The sequence below is a fragment of the Ailuropoda melanoleuca genome, chromosome 5, assembly GCF_002007445.2.
Source record: "Ailuropoda melanoleuca isolate Jingjing chromosome 5, ASM200744v2, whole genome shotgun sequence".
Lineage (NCBI taxonomy): Eukaryota > Metazoa > Chordata > Mammalia > Carnivora > Ursidae > Ailuropoda > Ailuropoda melanoleuca.
The window spans coordinates 60714520-60737716 of NC_048222.1; the positions used below are offsets into that span (position 1 = coordinate 60714520).

The window sequence follows — 23197 nt, forward strand, 5'->3', positions numbered from 1 at the left end:
AAAGAAAATAGATAATAAAGATCACCCAATCTAGGCTTACAGCCATAACCTGAGTAACAAGCTCAATTATTCCAAATAAATAAGCTCTTCTAGTTACTTAATTAGGCCTGAGTATCTAAACAACCAAATAATTCGCTCAAATAAATAAGAGGAAGGCAGCCCTATACCTTTGTGGCTCTGGGAGGACACTATTCAGGGCCTGGCACATCACTTTCGTCTTAAAGCTGTAACTGCTCGTCAGGCATTAATTAAGCTCTTTAAGTATACAGAGAACTCTAATCCCAAGAGCTGTGTTCTATACGCTCCAAGAATATCTCTTGGGAGTTAACACAAAATTTAAGTCCTCACAATAGTGATTTTATTAAATTAGTTGCTTTATAAAACATTGCAGATGTCATAATTGTTAACATAACAATTTACCAAACTGTAGTCAACTGGTGCAGTTTGCTGAGCATGTTTTATAAAGGGAAGAAAATGCCAAAACCCTGTTAAAGTTGTTCCATTGCAGCCTAGGAGAACAAAGGAGAATTGTTTCTCAGACACTTAAATCAGGGAAATAAAACAGGTAAGAGCTTCCCTCCCCCATCTGAAGCACTCCATCAGCAGAACAGTCTGATAAACAGAAACTAGACAGTCTATGCATTCGAGAGATTCCACAAGTTGTAATGCAGTGCAGTAATGGAGAGGTTTACCTTCTTCAGCTTCAAAGTTGGAGGGTTTTGGTCATTTAATTTAATTTTTAAATATCAAGCTAGTGCTTTTCAGCCGTTGTATCTTCACTCTGAGATAAGCAGTCTTCTTCACAATGTATTTTTTTTAATATCCTCACGCTCAATTTTAAGACAAAGCAATTTTAATACTAGGTGCACACCACATGCCCTTGCCGCAAACTGCTTTTCTTGACAAGTTCAAGGAGGTATGGTTAAGGCTGTATTACTGAATGGTGCTGGTAAATACTACACAATTTTTGTCAGGTTGCAACCTTTGTTTCCAATTCAGTGACTGCTGCTATGGAATCAGATAGCAACAATGACAACATTATTAGGTTTGTTTTTTTTTTTTAAACTATGATTTAGTAGCAACTGAGGTTCCCAATTTTAACCCCTTGGCAGCAAGATCCAAGTTCCCTCATTCGCACATTAGCACCTAAGTGTCAAGGGGTTAAATAACCAGCACAAAAGATACTGCACTTCTGATTGTAGCATTTGGCAGAACTGAAAGGAAAGGAAGTTGTGCTACATGTTGAAGGGATTGTGGGCAACAGAAAGAAGACACCAGGAGAAGAGAAAATGTCACATGAAGTCTTCATAGTCTTGTACGTATCCGCCGTCATAGCCACCATAATCTGCCAGATCGTCTTTCATGGTAGCCTTTAGTCCCCCTCCAGGGACCACACCTTTCTTCTTCTTTTTGGCTTTGCTTTGCTAAAGATAAAAGAGAGTTAATTCATGAGACTACTATACTATGGGCACCTTTTCTGGTACAGAAACCCTCAGACACCAAAGCCTCTGGTACCAAAAAAAACTTTAGTTCTCAAAGGGAAATCCCATACCCTAACCCCAGGCAATTTCTATTAATTCCAAAAAGAAAACTATGACCGTGTCTGTAAACAAAAGGATGGTAACGGCACTCACACTCCTGGTCTGTTCCAATTTGAAGTTTTAGTTCAGGCTCTTACTACACTTGTTTAGAATATTATGCCTACGCCCCCGTCCTCACGTAATACGCATTTCCCCCACATGCCTGCTCTTACCTTTTCTTGCTTTTGTTTTTCACTGCAAAGCACAGTCAATGAATTGGTAATCTTTTTCAAGTCATCAATTTCCACTAAGGAAGAAAAAAAAAAGGAATACCATATCTAATTTGGCCATCATTAACTTCAGTAACTTTGAAAAGACTATGAACTTATCCTGTTAAACATAAGATGGTAAGGAATCATTCAGTCTGTGGTTAGGCTCACAAATCAGAACTATTTAAATTTCTTTATAATGACCTGTAAATATAACCAAGACACCACTGTTTGTTTAACCAAAGAGAAACGAGAAGTATCTTCAGAGCTCACAGTGCTCCCTACCATACTTCCTTAATCCACACCCGTGAATGCACATGGAGGATAACCACGCCGTTCCACAACACATCCCTCAATGAGCAGTGAGGAGTGGCTGAATGAAGGTGGAACGACAATTCTTAAAACTACAAATGACAACTCTCCACCCCTTGGTGTCTCCATTTTCTACCACAGGAACTAGAATCAAACTAGTAGGTGTCTCAGAAATCTCAGTGTCCCACTGGAGACAAGCCTGTTTATGGGACAATACATCCTTCCATCCTTAAGAGAAATATCAAGCTGGAAACAGACACCAATTTTCAGGTACCAAAAAAGTGTTTCAGTTCTGGTTAGAGTGCACCTTCAAACATGGGGGGAAAAGTATGTGCAAATAAAATACCAGCTATGGGTATATCACTAATCAAATTCAGAACCTCCAGCTTAGTAAAGATTTCTCAAGGAAAACCCAATTTAAAGTTGTGTAGAATCCTTTTTCTTAACAGCAAATACTAGCAAAAACAGTCCCTTCCACATTAGTGCCACTCCACCCCTGGTTTTTAACTCCCACACACCCTGCCTCTGAAATGTATGACTCCTCTCAGGGCATGGCACCACACCCACGGACTCAAAGAATAGGGACCAGCTCTGTTGAGCAACTTAAACCGAGTCACAGGCTTCTTTGTTTGTAAAATGAACAGACACGTGCTGTGGTCTCACTCAGGTCTAAAATTCCATATGCTCAGGGGTCATTTTCCCCAAAAAATACTTCCTAGTCTCTTTAAGATACAATTAAATGAAATAATAAGCTAGTGTTTTATTAGCTGCTGGGTCATCAAAGCCCAGATGTCCCTTTTGGGAAGCTATTTTAAAAACATTAAGGCGGCAGCCTCAAAAAACAAAACCACTCACACCATCTATTTGCAGAATATTCCCAAGGTAACTTCTAAAAAGCAAATTCTACATTTATTATAGAAAGCAAAAAAATAAACCTCTATCCTATGATGTGCCCTTCCTAAAATCTACCCACAAAGATAGAAATTAGAATTACTTACATGAAATACACACATCTCGAACTAAGGCTTCCAAAAAACTGGCATAATATAGTGACTTTTCATATTGTGTAATTTTATCTTTTAGTAACTTTCCAAACTCTGTGAAGTCATCTCTTGAAGATGGGTTCATAGCATCTATTCCATAAACTGTATTATTAACACCTGCAGGAGAAAAGGGAGCACTAAAAATATCAAAGATTTTTTTCAAGTTTATAAACCTACTAGCTAGCTGAATAACCCTGTTATTTCATGCTAAAGCACAGGTTCTTAACCTGGTCCACTGGAGTCCTTGGACAGCATTCAAGAGATCTGTGAAGTTGCATCAGAAAATTTACAGCTTTATTTTCACTAACCTCTAATATAGCATTTCCTTTCATTTTGATTACAGGCAACATATCACAGTGATATTAGCAAAACCTGTTACCAGTAAAAGATCAGGTATTTTCATATCACATTACAGTTGTAGTTGTCTTGAAATACTGTTTTCAAATTACATTACTTATGAGACCTGCTACTAGATCTTATTTAATGCAATAAAGAAGCACATTATTACTGTATCTCGAGTTAATATTTTGATACCTATTTCAATATAATAGGCTTCCTTACTAAGTAAAATCCTGTGTATTTTATGCTTTTAAAAACACTGAATTAAGGCAGCCACTCTGGAAAACAGTGTGGAGGTCCCTTAAAAAGTTAAAAATTGAACTACCCTATGACCCAGCCATTGCACTACTGGGTGTTTACCCCAAAGATACAGACGTAGTAAAGAGAAGGGCCATATGCACCCCAATGTTCATAGCTGCATTGTCCACAATAGCCAAATCATGGAAGGAGCCGAGATGCCCTTCAACAGATGACTGGATTAAGAAGCTGTGGTCCATATATACAATGGAATATTACTCAGCTATCAGAAAGAACGAATTCTCAACATTTGCTGCAACATGGACGGCACTGGAGGAGATAATGCTAAGTGAAATAAGTCAAGCAGAGAAAGACAATTATCATATGATTTCTCTCATCTATGGAACATAAGAACTAGGATGATCGGTAGGGGAAGAAAGGGATAAAGAAAAGGGGGGTAATCAGAAGGGGGAATGAAACATGAGAGACTATGGACTATGAGAAACAAACTGAAGACTTCAGAGGGGAGGGGGTGGGGGAATGGGATAGACTGGTGATGGGTAGTAAGGAGGGCACGTATTGCATGGTGCACTGGGTGTTACACGCAACTAATGAAGCATCAAACTTTACATCGGAATCTGGGGATGTACTGTATGGTGATTAACATAATATAATAAAATTAAAAAAAAAAAAACAAAACACTGTATTAAGGGACCCATAGTCTTCAGCAGACCACCAAAAGGACACTCTTAAAACACAGGTCTAAGAATAGCCCACAGGAAAATGCAGAGAGAAGGAAAAAGCAAAAACAAAAACAAAAAGCCCCAAACAAAAACAAAAAACAAAACATGGTTCCTGTGAAAGTATCCAGCTAAGCGATTCCAGAGGCTAAGCAGGGGTAAACCATGTGTTAAATCCCAACAGAAAAATAAATCTGGCCTAAAAGGATTCTAAGCTAAGAAGACAGTACACTCTGTCTCATCCTCAATAGTAAAGTAAATTAGTTGTTAACAATATCACTGATTCAGTATTTTGGTATGAGAAACACATCATTAAAATCCTATTAACCAAATGATGCCTGTATGAATGCATGTTTTTGCCTTTGAATCTATAATTGTGGTCCCATATTAGAATTTATAGGTACCATGTAAACTCTTCTCTTTAATAAATACATGGGTGGCTTTTACCATCCTCTGGAGACACTGGATAATGGCTGCGTGCCCTCTGTGACGAGATGAGTGCAAAGCCAAGCACACACCAGAACCCAGGAGCACCACAGCAACTCCTCTCGGACTGCTCGCAACTTGGGGACAGAGAAGATCAAACGTCCCACGGAAAGGAGAATGATCGTTATAGCCTGCTTGATCCATTTTAAAAACGAGGAAGGATGGGGGTAAAGAGCAAGATAACTAAGATCCTTCTTAGCTCTAGGTTTCAATTTCAAAGTTATTTAACTGCTTCAACATGATCTTCTACTCTGAAAAGTACTCAATAGGTAATGACAACAATGAGCTTAATTAAAGGGAGAGCTTTTATCTATTTCTTTGGCCATGTTTCTTACTTTACCCTTTACCCCTGGAACACTCGGAACTCACCTACGTACAGGACCCTGAACGTGTCTTTTATCTCATGTACCAACCAGAGCTGCAGGGATGGCGCACAGCAAATGGAAGCCTTCCGAGGGCCAAGAAGGGTCACAGAAAGAAATGACCCTGAGCAAAGGCACAGCCTTATAGTCAGTTCAACATTTAAACCTCAAAGCTATAGGCCTCACATTTCATCCAAATTTCATCCACCTGATAAATGTATTTAAAGCAGCAGTATACTTTATTTGGGTCCAATGACTTATCTTAATAATATTTTACTTGATACTCAAGACAATTATTAAAAAACGTGAACACGTATCTCACTCCACCTTAAGCAATGAAATCTCAAATATAAACATTAAAAACTACTTTCTAATACCTAAGTTTGAGCCAGTATTATATTATTTCAAAAAAGATGTTTTCTGGGGCGCCTGGGTGGCACAGCGGTTAAGCGTCTGCCTTCGGCTCAGGGCGTGATCCGGGCGTTATGGGATCGAGCCCTACATCAGGCTCTTCCGCTATGAGCCTGCTTCTTCCTCTCCCACTCCCCCTGCTTGTGTTCCCTCTCTTGCTGGCTGTCTCTCTGTCAAATAAATAAATAAAATCTTTAAAAAAAAAAAAAAGATGTTTTCTAAACTCTCATGACTAGTAACATTTCCACAGTATTCACCTGGAACTTCAATACTTCGCTGCAATCTCAATCACCACCACCGCCGCCCCCGCCACTTACCAAAGGTTTCTTTTGCTAATTCAAGGTCTGATTCTTCCTGTAATTTCTTTAGCCGCAGTTTATCTGCTAATTGTTCTTCTGGTGTTAGCACTTTAGGTTCCTCAGGTTCTTCTAACTAAAATGAGACAGACAGGAAGTTTTAAAACAGCTGGCATTATGATGGACCAGTACATTCTTGTATAGTGTGAATTTTTTTTATAAACACATGCGAAGTGTTTATTATATTTCAGGCATCTTTCTGAACACTTTAGGATTTATTTATTAGAGAGAGAGAATGAGCACGAGGGACAGAGGGAGAGAGAAATCTCAAACAGACTCCATGCTGAGCGAGTGCAGAGCCTGACATAGGGCTCACTCCCATGAACTGAGATCACGACCGGATCTGAGAGTCGGATGCTTAAGCAAATGCGACACCCAGGCACCCCAACACTTTAGATATTCTTATCCTGATTTTATGTAAAAAAAAAAAAAAAAAAAAAATCTGAGGCACAAAGAGGTTAAACAACTGGCCCATGGTAACAGAAGGTTAACATAGCTGGTAATGTGAGAGAATAGAGACTGGAACCCAGGAGACTGGGTTTATTTCCAAAACAGCCTTTTTAAAAAATATGGAATTGAGACTACAGAAAAGGAAAAGATTGCACTCTCATGTTCTGCTGCTAAAGACCGTATTTTGAAACAACCTTTCTAGGGCAACTTGGAAATATGTATGAAGTCTTAAAATACTTTTATATGCTTTATATGGAATCAAATAATTCCGCTTATAGTTATTTGTCTTAAGAAACCAAAGATGCACACAAACATTTAGCCACAAGGACGTCCAATGGAGCGTTACTTATAATTTCAAATACATTTAGAGACAACCCAAATGTTCAACAGAATGGTAAAATAAAGTATAGCACATCCATATGACAATACAGATGACCTTTGAATAGCACAGGCTAGAAATGCATAGGTCCACTTATTCACAGATTTTTTTTTAATAAATATTGTATAGTAAATGCATTTTCTGATTTTTTAAAAAGATTTATTTATTTGAGGGGCGCCTGGGTGGTGCAGTCGTTAAGCACCTGCCTTCGGCTCAGGGCGTGATCCCAGCGTTGTGGGATCGAGCCCCACATCAGGCTCTTCCGCTATGAGCCTGCTTCTTCCTCTCCCACTCCCCCTGCTTGTGTTCCCTCTCTCGCTGGCTGGCTCTATCTCTTCAAAAAAATAAAAATAAAATCTTAAAAAAAAAAAAAAAAAGATTTATTTATTTGAGAGAGAGTGAGCAGGAGGGGGAGAGCGAGAGAGAATCTGAAGTATACTCGGCACTCAGTGTGAAGCCCGACACAAGGCTGGATCTAATGACCCTGAGATCGTGCCCTGAGCTGAAACCAGAGTCCAGTCTGACACTTAACCAGCTGTACCATCCAGGCACCCCCTCTTTATGATGTAATAACATTTGTTCCCCTCTAGTTTACTTTATTGGAAGAATACAGTATAAAATACACACACCTACAAAAGTATGTGCTGACTATTTATGTTAGAAGTAAGACTTTCGGTCAACACTAAGCTATCAGTAGTTAAGGTTTGGGAGAGTCAAAGGTGTATATGGATTTTCGACTGTGCAAGGAGTTAGCACCCCTCTCGTGTTGTTCAAAGGTCAACTGTACTATGCAGACATAAAAAAGGTTTTTTTCCCCAAAGAATCATAAAAAATTTATCTTTTTGTATTGTTACTATTATAAAAGTAACATATTATCGGGCGCCTGGGTGGCTCAGCTGGTTAAGTGTCTTCCCTTGGCTCAGGCGGGATCCAGCCCCGCAACAGGCTCCCCACTCAGTGGGGAGTCTGCTTCTCCCTCTCCCTCTGCCTTTCCCCCCTACTCGTGCTCCCTCTCTCAAATAAATGAATAAAATCTTTAAAAAACACACACACACATTATCATATTAACAAATTTAAACACACACAACAGAAGTTGTCACTTATTTCCCAGCCCTACTCTTCTGAGATGCCAGTTAATGGTTTAATGAATATCATTTCTTTATACTGTGATATTTCCTACAACAAATGCATTACTTTTACTATGAGGGAAAATCTGTGACATATTTACTGAAGCGGGAGAAAGCAGAGGGAGCTTGTGCCATTTGTGGTCATCTATGTCTATGCAGTTTACAGATTCTGACTCAGAAGTCCACCCCTGTAATACATAGCATTTTATTTCTCATGAAGAAGATGAAATAAGAAAAGTCATTATGTTAAGTTAAAGACATCTCAGAATATTTCTCAGGGAAATATCTTGATTTAACTGTCTTAGTAGATCGGGACATCATTAAGTATTTCCTGCATCAAAACCAAACATATCTTTTTTTTTTTTTTTAAGATTTTATTTATTTATTCAACAGAGACAGAGAAAGCCAGCGAGAGAGGAAGCACAAGCAGGGGGAGCGGGAGAGGAAGAAGCAGGCTCATAGCGGAGGAGCCTGATGTGGGGCTCGATCCCACGCCAGGATCACGCCCTGAGCCGAAGGCAGACGCCTAACCGCTGTGCCACCCAGGCGCCCCAAAACCAAACATATCTTAACTCAATACTTGACCTAAGACAAACTATCTAAGGTCTCTTTATGTTGGAGACTAATACCAAGAAACAAAAGGAAGTATAAATTTTAACTTCAGTGACCAAGAAAGATCTAATCAAGATGGCTTCTCAGACTGAGTTAAAAGATTCTACTGCTTGTTCTGATCATAGAAACATGCATGTGGATACATTTAGATACACAAATACAAATTTTTAAAAAGTATCTAAAATGTTCCTGACTGGGGGGCGCCTGGGTGGCGCAGTCGTTAAAGCGACCGCCTTCAGCTCAGGGCGTGATCCCGGCGTTCCGGGATCGAGTCCCACATCAGGCTCCTCGGCTAGGAGCCTGCTTCTTCCTCTCTCTCTCCCCTGCTGTGTTCCCTCTCTCGCTGGCTGTCTCTCTGTCACATAAGTAAAATAAAAAATCTTTAAAAAAAAAAATAAAATAAAAATAAAAATAAAATGTTCCTGACTGGGGGAAGCAGGCACTCTCATATATTGTTGGCAAATGCAAACTGGTACAACCCCATATAGAGGACAATTTGTGGACATTTATCAAGACCACAAATATGATTTGCCCTTTGACCCAGCAATCTCCATTTGGGAATTTATCCTGCAAATGTGACTATACCCATTAGAAACACACACATCATTATTCATGGAAGCACTGATCATCAAGTAAAGGACTGGGAGAAAAAAAATCTAGCTGTCCCATCACTAGAAGACTGGTGGAATAAAATATGGTGCATCTAGGAAATGGAATACCATACAGCTACCAAAAAAAAAATATGAATAAACCAAAAACTAAAGAAAATGGTTTCTTATGGGGGTGACAAGAAACAGGATGGAGAGGATAGAACAGGAATGGATGTCTGAGACTTTTCGGAGTGTATCATTTCTGTATAGTTTTGACTTCTGAAAACATTTCATGTTTATAAAAAATAAAGTTAGATAAAGAAGAAAAGAAAATCTTAAAAATGAAAACAAATGGAAACAAATGACTCTAAAATTAGTATATCAAAATACACAGGGAAAATAATACAAATGACTTTAGAACCCAGAACGTAATTCTACATCCTTAGTAGGATATAGTCTAAACCCAAAAGAACTGCAAGGAAATCCTAAACTTGATTCAGTAGCTTCACATTATTAGTATTACTACTATACATTATTAGTATTTCTACTATTGTTGTAGAAAAGCTAATAAAAATTATGTTAACGTTATTAGAAACCAGAATTTTCAGAATAAGAGAAAACATCAATATGAACACAACACATACACACATATACTCATGTACATTTATTTATTTCCTAGCTTCACCCATAAAAAAGGGTCTAGAAGGCAAGGCCACCTCAGTAATAGTGAGTACTACTAGCAACTAGATTTGGCCTCTAAATATCATTTCCAACTAAAAAGAACCATAAAGTAGTAGCTGATTCCAGGCCTAAAGAAGAGAGTTTACCAGGTGAGCCCAACATTTCTTACTGTCAGAAATCAAGGAAGTTTTCAAAGATTCTGTCAAAAAGATGAAGACTGGAACTTAAAGGGTTTCCTACAGGCTAAACCTGGGACAATTTGAGCATCAAAAAAGTAATTACCATATCTGAGTAAAACACAACGAATTTATAAAAACCTCTAAATCCACAAATATACTCAGAAAGAAACCCACAAAAATCTCTTTTTTCACCATTTGAAGTTATTATTACACTCCCTCCTTACTCTGAAAAATTGGTAATTAAAAGAAAACAATTAAGCTTTTCCTCTTCCAGCACAAACCATATCCAAAGTAACCAAACAGCAAAGTTTCTTACTTTTTTCTTACTTTTTCCTCCCTGGAAAAAAAAAGCCAGCCAATAATAAATGGAAGAGAAATCACAGGAGGAGAAAAATCACCAGTCTGCAATCCCTAATAAAACTAGGCAACAATCATCACTATACTAAACAAATGGGTGAGAGGCTAACGTCAAACTGGATTACTTGCAAGGATATGTAATTTTATAACAGAAGGATCAGGCTGTTACCACCTTAACTGAGTGATCAATTTTAGCATCACTAATAATAGGACAGACATTATGTGACTCCTGGTGTAATGTGATGCAATACAAGCACACAGCATGACCTCTCAAGGATTCCAATTAAAAATGTTTAATCTGAATCCAATCAAACTTTTAGACTTATCTGCCAAGTTACAGGAAATTGCAACTCCAAGCAATCAGACAAATCAAGAAGGTAGGATGTTTTATAAAGACATCACTCTTCAATAAGTCAATGTCATTTTAAAGACCTAATGTAATGCAAGGTCCTTGTCTGAACAAACCATACATAAAAGACAATTTGGGACAATCAGAAAAATGCATATAAACTGAATACTAGAGAATGTTAAGAAATTACAGTTCAGGGGCGCCTGGGTGGCACAGCGGTTAAGCATCTGCCTTCGGCTCAGGGCGTGATCCCGGTGTTATGGGATCGAGCCCCACATCAGGCTCTTCTGCTATGAGCCTGCTTCTTCCTCTCCCATTCCCCCTGCTTGTGTTCCCTCTCTCGCTGGCTGTCTCTATCTCTGTCAAATAAATAAATAAAATCTTTAAAAAAAAAAAAAAGAAATTACAGTTCATTCTCTTAGGTAGGTAATCATGTGAGAAATAGTCTTGCTTTTTCAGAGATGCATACTGAAGTATTTAAAGATTAAATACATAATGTCTGTTATGTACTTGATTATATTTTAACAACAACAAAAAAAGAGATGAAGCAGATATGGCAAAATATTAGCAACTGTTAAATTTAGGTGACATATATGAAATTTTTCTGAATGAAAAGTCAAAAATTATAAAGCTATGATCTGATATGAAGATCTGATATGAAGAGATTAAATGAAATAAAGCAAGGTGAAAACTATAAAAATTTTAAAAACTTAAGAAAAGCAAGGAATAATAATATATAGGAGTATCCAAATCCATAAAGGTACCTCAGTGATGTAAGAAACTGATATTCGCTTAAGGGATAGAGGGAGAAAAACAGGATATATAAATGAAGAGTTGGGAGTTCTTCTTAATGTTGTTTTGATTTTTTAATCATGTAAATGTATTTTCTATTAAAAAAATTAATACAGTATTCCTGATCTTCCTCTAAATAATCAGGAACAAAACACCTATATAGTACATGGCAGAGAGGTGGATACTTTTTCTATTTCACTCAATATGTAACCGCAAATAAAGACTCATCACAACTAGAAAGAACTGCAGCCACTGGCAAAAATCACTGACTGTGGTACTGCACAATCATGACTGTTCCCAAATGTTTGTGGAAACTTAAAAGGCATTCTCATACATAAGCTTCTGAGTTAACTTTTTGAAAAAACCACAAATTCAGTTTGGGGATTCGCTTATTTGATAGTGTCCATTAACAGTCTTTACAAAGTCCTTCAGATTGCTAGGTAATACTTGCTGTCTGTCAAGACACTGTCCACTACTGATGTGAGAATTCTGTATTGCAGGAAATGAATGGTACTTACCCTCTTTTTAATTTCTTCTTGCCTTTTCTTCTGTTGCCGTTCTTTCTCTTTTATTTTCTCTGCTATTTTTTTCTTTTCTGAAACTTTTACTTCTGAAAGAAATGTTTTAATCAGTTACCCTGAATATTTTGAAGTTTATGGATGAGACAGACACGTAACACTTGTATACTTCAAGAGACCAACTTCCAGCTCCAGTTTCATATGGTGATTTATAGGCAAATAAGAATGGGAAAGTTCTGGGACTCTTCCTTTCTCCTCTCTGATCTGACTCCTAAGACCCAAACACCTCCCTCATAGTTCCCTAGCACTTTCAGCAGGATTTAGAGCATTAAAATATGAGGCCACACCCTCTACTCTCTCCTAACACCAGCACTCAAACAGAAAGCAGTAGGCAGTATCCAATCTGATTATGATTTGAGGAGAAAAGATATGGGAGAAAAGAATAAAGGGAGAATAGAAGGATGTTTGGGTTTTTAAACACCAGAATTTTCAATTTTGTGAGCATTCTATCATGTGTCTTAACATCAGCACTACATGCTCACCAAAACAGAAAACCAAAAATGAAGGAACCCCAGTGGCTCACCTGGCTTTACTTCTGCTTCCTCTTTTTTTTCATCATCATCATCATCCCAGTTATCCTAAAGAAAAGGACCTCTATTAATAATTCTTGCATGTTTACTTTTCCATATGCACCTTATTATCAACTTTTCTAACTCCACAGAAACAAGTTTATTAGAATTTTTTTGGTATTGCATTAAAATTATAAATTAATGTTGGGGGAACAGCAATCTAATTTATGATGTTGAGCTACCCTAACCAAGGAAAAGGTCTGTCTTTCCATTTGTTGAAGTTTACTTTCATATTTTTCAAGGAGTGTTTTAAAGCTTCTTAGGGGTGCCTGGGTGGCTCAGTCCATTGAGTGTCTGCCTTCGGCTTTGGTCATGACCCCAGGGTTGAGCCCCAGGTCAGCAGGCTCCATGCTCAGGGGGGAGCCTGCTTCTCCCTCCCCCACCCCCCACTTAAGCTCTCTCTCTTATGAGTGCTCTCAAATAAATAAATAAAATCTTTTTAAAAAAATAAAGTTTCTCTCTTAGAAGTTTTGTGAATTTCTCTTTATGTTCATTCCTAAGAATTTCTGTTCCTACTGTAAATAGGGTTTTTTTTCCTGTTATGTCCTCTGCCTGGTTATTATTTGTGTATATAATTGGCTTTTATGTTAATTTTATATCCTGCTACCTTGTTAAAGACGTTTGTTTGTTTGTTTATTTATTTATTCATTCATTCATTTATTTATTTAGAGAAAGATCAGGGGAAAAGGGGGAGAGAGAATCTCAAGCAGACTCCCCGCTGAGCGCGGAGCCTGAAGCCGCAGATCCCATGACCCGGAGATCATGAACTGTAACCAAGAGTCTGACGCTCAACTGATTGGGACACCCAGGTGCCCTACTTCTGTACCAAATCTTATGCCTCAACTGATTTATCCAATTGCACTGCTAAACCTCTAGAACACTGTGAATGGTAGCAGCGATAACGATCATTATCTTCTTCTCTTAATGGAAATGCCTCTGGTGTTTCCCCATGAAGTATATGCACCCCACCACATTTCTGCAGTAAAATTTATCAGTCTTTTCTTCTCTTGCCTGTGGATTTCAAGTCAGCTTCTTCTAGAACATATATACCTTCATTGTTTTTTCATTTAGATCTCTGGTCCATGTGGAGTTTTTTCTCTTGTGTGGTATGAAGTATGGATCTAATTCTTTTTCCAAATAGTTACCCAGTTGTCATAGCATCAGTTATTAAAAAGTCCACCTGAGTCCAGTGATTTACCATATAACAAATTTTCACAGGTACTTGGTCTATTTCTGCTTTTTTTCCTATCCTACTGTCTATTTTCTCTTCATGCACCAATACCATACAGCTTTCCTTACTTTTAGTATGTTTTTATACAGGAAAAGGCTAGTCCCTCCCTTATAGGTTTTTCAGGATTTTTAGTGCCTGGCCATTCTTGTATGTTTGTTTTTCCATTTTAACTTTTATATCAACATGTCTAATTCTGTAAAAAAGCCTCTCTGTTAACAAAATACAAGATAACCAAGCTAAAACTACTTCTCTTAGAGTAATTTGCAGCTGTTTTAAATAAAAAACTGAAAGGACTTTATATTTCTTACTTTCCCAAATGCAATGGCTCAATTATTTCAAGTAATATTCCATTCAACACAACCCTGATTAATGAATTAAATCCATATAATATTTAAACCCAGTATTTAAGAGCAGTCAGAGCTGACCAATGGCTGCTCAAACCCACTCCCTTACTTGGGTGGGGCACTTTAAGGTGGATCTATGCTCTTGTCTTCTCTAAACCTAACAGTCAATAAATATAAACTGATTATCAAACAATTTTCCAAAGGCTCCACAGATTTAGAATGTTTAAGTTTAATAGGGACAGACACAGCCTTGTATTTAGATAGGGCTTTAATCTATAGGTAGCCTAGCCATTTTCTCAGCAACTACCAGGCACACTATCACATGCCATTTGAAGCTGAACCACAGAATTGCAGATGCAAAGCAGGAGGCCCTGATGCCACTGGTAGATGTAGAGGGTGACTAATGTGCCTAAAGATGACATCAAGCTTCTGTTTTTCATAATCTGAATCAGTCTAGGTATTTAAACTAATCGAGCCTTGATTTTAATAAAAATCTCTAAGTCCACCAAAGAACTAAAAAATCCTGATTAAGGCTGCCATATAGTCTACAAGCAGAGTAGAAAGAAGTTTGTATAAAAGTAAAATATTCTGGGGCACCTGGGTGGCCCAGTCGGGTAAGTGTCTGCCTTCGGCTCATGTCATGATCCCACAGCCCTGGGATCAAGTCCTACATGGGGCTCCTTGCTCAGCGGGGAGCCTGCTTCTCCCCGTGTTCTCTCTCTCTGACAAATAAATAAATAAAATCTTAAAAAAAAAAAAAGGTAAAATATTTTTATAATCACCTTATTTTGGCAATTTAGCTCACGTTTCAAGGTTAACAGACTAAAAGCAAACCTGCTGGTCACTGTTGGGACATCTAAGAAATTAGAGAGCAAATGTCTGTATAATCTCACTGGTTTGCTTAAGTGCTTGTTATCAATATACCATAGTACAAAAGGAACCCTAGAGCTAAAAATAAAAATTAACCACCAGGAGTTTTTTGTTGTTGTTTTAATCTTTACAGAACACAAAAAGCTGGGTCTGTGAGTGATATACTGCTTAGGCGGTGCTTCAGACAGGAAGACCATTTGCTTACTTCAAAGGGGTACATATTCACCACTCTCTACTAATAATAGTGATGATGATGATGATGATGATGATGATGATAAAGCATTTACCAAGTGCTTACTTTGCACCAGGCACTGTGCAAGGGGCCTTACGTGTAGTAACACAGTTAACCCTCACAAAAGTTCTGTAAGTAAGGTGGTGTTATCCCCATTTTACAGATAAGAACATTAAGGCCCTGAGACAGCTATCCCAAAACCTCAGTGAAATATAATGAAGGAACCAAAAAACAAAACAAAACCAAACCACCAACCAAAAAAATGAAGGAAGCAGTTCTAAATGGACCAAAATTCCTTTAAAGTGTCATAGTAAACATAACTTCTTACTTGAGCCCAATAACTATCTGAGAATTAGGTCTCTCCCCACCAAAATGTGTTCTTTCAATCAGTTCTGGAATGAGTTCCCCTGGAATTGCAGGAAGGCTCATCAAAGAGAAGGGTATGGCACATAGTATTATGCCCAGCTACAACTCTATCAGTTACCTACCTCAAATTGCCTGTCATCACAGGTTTTCTACTAATTTTACAAAGCTACTCTAGCAGCCTCTGGTATTAGGAGGCCAAGAGAGGAGAAGTATGGCTAAAAATGAGCAGCTCCATCACAGTACATCCAAAATGGAGAAAGAGATACATCAGAGGAGCACTTCTCAGATCCCTTTCCCAGTAAAACATCAACCCCACTCATATCACTGCTCCCTCAGTATCTCATTTATACCAACTCTATGTACCACCCCATCCCTATTCCTGGTTTTCCCATCAAAGCATAAACCTTATTCCAGACATTCAAGTTAAACTGTCCCGTCGGTGCAGACATAATGAGGCTACCTAGAATTCCACTGCAGAATGGATTTTACAAGCAAAAGCAGTGGCTTCTATCAACAAGTCCTGGGAACAACTATGGCACCTGCTCCTGCGTTCATAAAAGAACCATGAAAGGCAAGCCTTGCCAGTCACCCTCACCCCTGAGTGCTCAAAACAAATCTGCCCTGGGGATGCCTAGGTGGGTCAGTTGGTTAAGCATCTGCCTTCGCCCAGGTCATGATCCCAGGGTCCGGGGACAGAGTCCCACATCGGGCTCCTTCCTCAGCGAGGAGCCTGTTTCTCCCTCTGCCTGCAGCTGTTGCTCCCCCTGCTTGTTCTCTCTCTCTCTCTCTCTCTCACTCTCTCTGTCTCTGAAAAATAAGTAAAATCTTTAAAAACAAAACAAAAAACCAAATCTGCCCTGAAGCTTCTACCACATCAGGGACAAGTCCCTAAAGAGGGACCATATGATGTTAACAAAGAGACTAGTCACCCTTCCAAAGAGACATAACCCCAAAAGCAGGTAAGGTAGTTTTCCTCAAGAACTTAAAAAGTTTTTGTTTCCTTAGTTATAAAATTTGCAAGTGCCTAAAAATCTGCCCAATTTTCTATAAACACTAGGACTTTGTAAATGCTAACAAAAACTTCAGATAAAATTCAAAAAAGGTTCTTCAAGAAACAACTAAAATTAACACATTTAACTAGTGAGTAAATCTGCAATTTAGTAAGCTCTAAATGGTTATTTGGTTTCAGAGAATACCTACCAATAACCAAGTAAATTCCTTACCCAATTATTTTTGGTAGATAATAAATCTGCCAACTATAATATTCAATTTATCTTCAAAAGAATCACCCGGGTTGCTCTTGTAAAATGGCTAGCTTCCTTAAAACAGAGGCAATTTATAAACTACCTGCTTACTTATACTCTTCTATGGATACACACTCAACATCATTTGAGCCATTTCTCTGAAAGAGATGGCTGCTTTTCAAGTTTAAAACCTGCTTCGCGAATGAACATGACTGAGAAGTGAAAACAAAACAATTTTAAATCCTGCTTTTTAAAAATTTCTAATAATATAGCCAGTAGTTGGCTAATCTGTCATTTTTATAATGTACAACTACAGAATGTCACATGCAATAACAGAACACATTTAGGGCTGAAAATGCTTTCCAACTTAAGCAAGATATATTTATAGATCGTCAAATAGAAGTAGCTTCAAAGGAGGGTAAAATTCTTCTCCATTAGTCCATTAATTAACAGATACTCCTTTACTTTTCTTTAAGCAGTTTGGTTTAGATAAAGAATAACTTTTTGCAGGAAAAGAGCCTTTTACTGATGTTCTGTAAGCTGTACTGACCTGCTCTGAGAGGCCTCAGAACTCTGTAACAGGCTTCTGGGAAGGCTGGATTTCCCAGTAAAGTTCAGTCTTTTAGAAGAAGCCCAAATGTTCTTCCATCATCTCAGAACCGTGCTGGCTTCTGGAAGCCAAGGTACCTTCCTCAATAAATTCTACTTCATTTAATTCAATTCATTAAGTTTTTAACATCCTACTATGTGCTACAGCTCAGCACTCAGTTGAATTCCATCTCAGTGCCTACCTGTCTCATATGTGGAACTGTCATTAATCAATTCTATTTTAAATGCTTAGGCTAAAGCAAGAGAGAGATACTGAACACTAAACAAACGGCTTATTTATTTTCAGTCATCCAGCATGACAAACACATTAGGTAAATATTTTTCAGTAACAAACATGCTTTCTAACTAAAAACTTACTTTATAAAAACTAGCAGGGAACTGAAATGATACAATTGAGACTTTCCTCAAAATAATCTGGTTAGGGGAGGAGAACAGTAAGTGGAGATACAGGAAAAAATAAGATTGTTCATGGGTTTATTAAACTTTACCTCTGTTTATATTTGGAATTTTTCTTAAGTTACACACACACTTCAAAATACCCATTTCTTGGCAAAATGCCCACCTTATGAGTATTTCCCAATAATCTTCCATTTGTCTGAAGTAGAGATCCCCTTCTTCAGAGGTGCTATTTCCAATGTTTGAAAAATGTCCTTACTCTGGTAGATTTAAACTATTAAGCTGGATAGGATCCTAACAGATGACTGGATGGGTAGGATGAGACAGGCAGTTTTCAACTAAGTTCATTCTCAGATCTTTTTAAAAAATTCTATAATCCAACATTACAGGAGCAAATGCCAGAGATGTTTGAACACAGCGAGGAGAAGTTTCCTCAAAACAATTCTACACACCTTGAATAAATCCAGCTTTTAATCTATTCTATACTGAAATGCTAGGAGACCAGTAAAATGGAGTAAAAGTTGTATTGTCCCTGCTTGCAGGGGAGAGGTACTCACTGCCTTCTCAGTCAACACAACCTGCACATCACTCCAGCAATAGGCAAGGAGTCCAATGATAATATGCTAAGTGAACAATTACTCCCACTACCTCTGTATAACATCAGCATAGCAAGAAAGGCAAAATAAAGCATGTGTGACAGGAGAGTATGCTTCCTAGCTCTCATCATTTTTTTTAAGGACTTTATTTTTAAGTAATCTCTATACCAAACATGGGGCTAAAACTTACAACCCTGCGATAAAGAGTCCCATGTTCTGCCAACTAAGCCAGCCAGAGGCCCCCAGTTCTCATCTTTTTAACTGGGAAGAAGCATAGGCTTCTCTCCTCATGAATATTAACAATTCTATGGTTTCACCTAAATCCATTTCTGTCACTACCAGACAGTTATTTGAAAAGTCAAGGACAGCAAAATGTTTTAATGTCTACTGAAAGACAGTAAACTACTGAAGCAAATTACTCTAACAAAGACCTCAGTTTTCTTTTCATTTCTCAGGACGTTACAAATAATATTAAATCTATATTCTTAATGCTTAAACACTAGATGATGACATAAACTGAAGAACTTATTCTGTTTCTGCATATCTTACCTTTGAAGACCTTTTTATTTATTTATTTTTTAAAGATTTATTTATTTATTTGACAGAGAGAGAGACAGCCAGCGAAAGAGGGAACACAGGCAGGGGGAGTGGAAGAGGAAGAAGCAGGCTCCCAGTGGAGGACCCTGATGTGGGGCTCGATCCCAGGACTCTGGGATCACGCCCTGAGCCAAAGGCAGACACTTAACCACTGAGCCACCCAGGCGCCCTGACCTTTGAAGACTTCAAAAAAATTCATATGTTGTACTATTTAAAAGTTATTATTTGATGTCATGAAAACTAAGCCTTGTTTTTGTATCCTTACTAAAGAATTAAGTACTAAAACATGAGAATTCAGAAATTCAGTATCACTCACTACCATCCAAAGTGACAAAATTCAACTAATTGGTAAACTCTGAGCAAACCAAAACTTGCTTGATAACCAAGGTCATCCCGTTCAAAACACAAAATTCACAGTAAATTGTCACTGTGGAGAGAACTTACTCTGGAGCTTAGGAAATCAAAAAATGTGGCACAAAATAAACCCCAGATACTAGATCTAACCAGTATATTTTCCTTTAGCCAGAAAAATTAAGACTACATCTTGAAGTAATAGAGTATTAACATTTATTGAGTGCCTCCCAAGTGCAAGGTAACTCTGCTTAATGCTAGACATATTAAATCATTTAAGGTGCAAAACAGGGGCGCCTGAGTAGCTGAGTTGGTGTCGGACTCGATTTCGGCTCAGGTCATGATCTTGGGTTCATGAGATCAAGCCCTGCCTCAGGCTCTGCACTAGGCATGAAGCCTGCTTAAGATTTTCTCTCTCCCTTCCCCCCCCACCCTAAATAAATAAGTAAGTAAGTAAGTAAGTAAATAAGTAAAATGCAAAAGAACCCACTGATGTTATCTCCTATAATGAAAATTTAGATTGGGAAACTAAAAGGAAAGATTAAAAAACTTGTTTATAACCACAAATAGAGAAAATGTCAAGGCAATAATACACACCCAGGTCTGTCTGATTCCAAAGCCCAGGAATCAAACTATTCCTTGAATACCATAACTTGGGAATTTTGAAGAAATTCAAAAGAAATAAACCAACATTTCAACTCAGAAACAAAACAGACAAGTTCAGTTTTTCTCCAAGATCAACTTCAATATTTATGTAAAAGAAATAAGATTTGCATAAAAGAAAGAATCTGCGCTGAAAGAGTGGACAAGATGACCTTTATGATCTCTTACAACCTGCAACTCTCTTAGATCCAAGTGCTCAGAATTATATTTATTAGGACTGACACCCTTTAGATCCAATAATCTCAGGAAGGCTACTTCATGGTATCACTTCAGACTACTCCCATCTAGACTTCATTTTCTGGTACTTCTTTCCCGATTTCTCTAATCTTTTCTTCTCATTTGCTAAATTATTCCCAATTTTCAAAACAGATGTTCTAACAGCTGCATCCAGTAAGCCCAGAAAAAGTGAAAGGACAAATCTGAACTGAAGGCTCAAAACAGAAAGTCCACTACAATGTAGGGAGGTAACTAAAGTCTCAATGAGACTGATATACAATCCATTCCCACCCCTTACAACATGTAAATGGAGCATCTAAGTATCTTCACAAGAGTACTACTCATTTATTAATCCCAATGTGTGCAAAGCTCACATTATTCCTGAACCTCAAGCTGTTCCATAAATTCGACATCCACATCATCCGACTCAGGAAAAAAGGTAAAATCCAAAGAAAAGTAGTATTAAGTTCATAGTGATTATCCAGCTTAAATTTTCTCAACCCAAGCAAAAGGACTTAATAGGGTTCCCAATATGTGTTGAAGGGTAGAAGTTAGGAAAGTAAAACATCCACTAAGCGAATCAAACCAAGAGAAACCATTTTCTCAATTCATACAAAACTTTACCTGCACAAATATAAAAAGATCTTGAGAGTTCTGTTAATAAGAATCTTAACATTCTGGGCTTGAAAGGTTTGTTAGCTACTTAAAACAAAAACAACAAAAAAATAACGCACTAGTCATACTGTTCTCTGAAGCCATTTGATGAGTCCCCAGGAGTCCTCAAAAACAAACGACAAAGGTAAATTTGGTTCAGAACAACAAGGCATAGAAGAAAAACAATGGCCCCCTCGTCTATTCCAACCATTATTTCCTTAGGTGCTGTTCGTCTGTAGATAAATAACTCTGTCAACTGTCCGTTTGCCAGCTCCCTGTGTGGACTACCTGTTTCTGACCACTAGCCATAGGCTATCTCGGTGCTATCTCAGTACTCGGTTCATCCTTTTACCACAGGGTGGGGGAGGGAAGCCTAAAGTTATTTCACCTTATTGTTTCTTTAAGTCTTGTGTAAAAAAACAAAAACAAAAACCAAACAAAAAAAAAGACTGAAATTAAACCACAGTATTTCATTCATTTAACTGCTCGAACAAACTTTACAAATGGGCCTTCGGAGACATAAATAAGTTACTGCCCCTAGGGAGACCTGAGCTCAAAAAGGCAGGTGGGTTGCAAGACTTTCCATATGGGAAAAACCATGGGGCTCAAACCCCAACTTCCCAGATCCTTCTGGTGAGCGTTTCCAGACCGCGAAGTTTGCACGTGGGCCGGGCCCTGCCGCTGCTGTCACCTCCCGTCGCCAGTTGGCGGGTGGGATCCAGGCCTGGGCGCAGACCCTTGAAGTAGGGCTAAGGTAGGGGCCGCCACCACCCTCGCCAAGGAAGTCTAAAAGGCCCCGCTGCTCGACTCCGGCCCACATGGCCAGCGAGCAGAGGAGAGAAGGGCACCAGAGAGCCCTATGCTCGCGTCTGGACCCACAGCCCGCAGGCCCGGGCGGCGCCCCTGGGCCCAGAGTCCACCCGCCCGCCCTGTGGCGGGCATCCTCGCCCGCGACAGCGCCAGTACATTCCCGCGCTGCCGGAAGCCCCGGCCCGCACCCACCTTGACGTCCTCGTCCTCGTCCTCGCCTTCCCAGCGGTCCCCGCCGGCGGTGCCGCCGCCCCCCACCTTCCGCACCGGGTCTTCCACGGAGAACGTGTCCGCGTCTACGGAAGAGAGCGAGCCGCGTTAGTGCCTGCTTCAGCTTCAGGCCAGCGTCGGCCCAGGCCCTGCCCCCGTAACTTCTCCTCACCCCAGGAATCAGAGTCCCCCGCCGCCGCCGCCGCCGCCGCCGCCATCTCGAACCGGGTGTGAGCGTGTGTGAGGGGCGAGCAAGCGCGGAGTTAGCGCGGCGGAGGTGAGTCACTGGCTTTGCTCTCGTTGGCCGGCGCGGGGCAGGCTGGGACCGTGGCTGACTGTGCGCCGCGACCCAAGCCCCGCCCTCTCTGGAGGCGGTGGCAGGGCGTCGCGCGCGCAGGCGAGAAGGGGGCGTGGAATGCGGCCGCCGGCGCGGTTGTGGGGCGGGAGGGTGAGACCGAGTGTAAAATACTACACGGCGTGGAGGTAGTGGTCTTGGAGGTAGTGGGGCGGGAAGAGAGGAAGCGGCCGGGACACGGCTGCCCCAGTCTGGGCTCCGGGAGGAATCGTTAAGTGCGAGGAATTTAGAAGGGCGGCCCCTTGACTGGCGCTTGGCCCTCGCCTGTCCTCGCCAGCCCTCCCCAGCCAACCCCAACCCCAAGCCCAGCCCCGCCGCGCCCCGCCCCGCCGGGTCGGGTGCGCCCTCCCTCTGTTCTTTTAGGTCGCCGCTCGGGGCTGTTGGCGGATACCAAGGAGACCCCCAAACTTTCCAAGCTGCGCTCTGAAGCGGGCTGTGAACGCCAGGCCCGCCAGTGGGGGCGGTGGACCGACGGCCCCGACCTTCGGACGGGGGCGTCGCGCGCGCTGGCGGCGGGGAGCTCTCTCTGGAAGCCAGCGTGGGCCCGGCGCCCGGGAAGGAGCGAGTGGACAGGGCCGCATTCTTGGCCGCCTTCCCAGCCAGGGTGCTCGAATTCAGCTCCTGGCACGTTTGCCTCGAGTTAGTCACGAAGGGATCGAAGAGAGCCCCAAAACTCGAGCATTTTCCCTTCCTGTGAGCCCCTTGAGGCCAGTAC

The 23197-nt window shown here is 40.0% G+C and overlaps 2 protein-coding genes across 4 annotated transcripts in view; one reads left to right on the top strand and one right to left on the bottom strand.

Moving 5' to 3' along the window:
• Positions 1–3076, top strand: part of SPG11 (SPG11 vesicle trafficking associated, spatacsin) — an 83230-nt gene extending 80154 nt beyond the window's left edge. For 2 of the 3 annotated variants that reach the window (XM_034661037.1, XM_034661038.1), the window contains exon 40: positions 2243–3075. In XM_034661037.1, the coding sequence (XP_034516928.1) occupies positions 2243–2334 (92 nt within the window). In that variant the 3' untranslated portion in view covers positions 2335–3075. Of the gene's footprint in view, positions 1–2242 lie in introns of all 3 variants that reach the window. The other variant, XM_034661036.1, reaches the window with a different exon arrangement.
• EIF3J (eukaryotic translation initiation factor 3 subunit J) lies at positions 336–22460 on the bottom strand. The gene is made up of 6 exons (XM_034661039.1): positions 22300–22460; positions 22110–22213; positions 6037–6151; positions 3100–3261; positions 1754–1827; positions 336–1424 (listed from the first exon to the last, which is right to left on the bottom strand). Exons 1-6 carry the CDS (start codon positions 22343–22345, stop codon positions 1293–1295), a joined length of 633 nt encoding a protein of 210 aa, XP_034516930.1. The 5' UTR covers positions 22346–22460; the 3' UTR covers positions 336–1292.
• Positions 22461–23197: the final 737 nt, after the last annotated feature.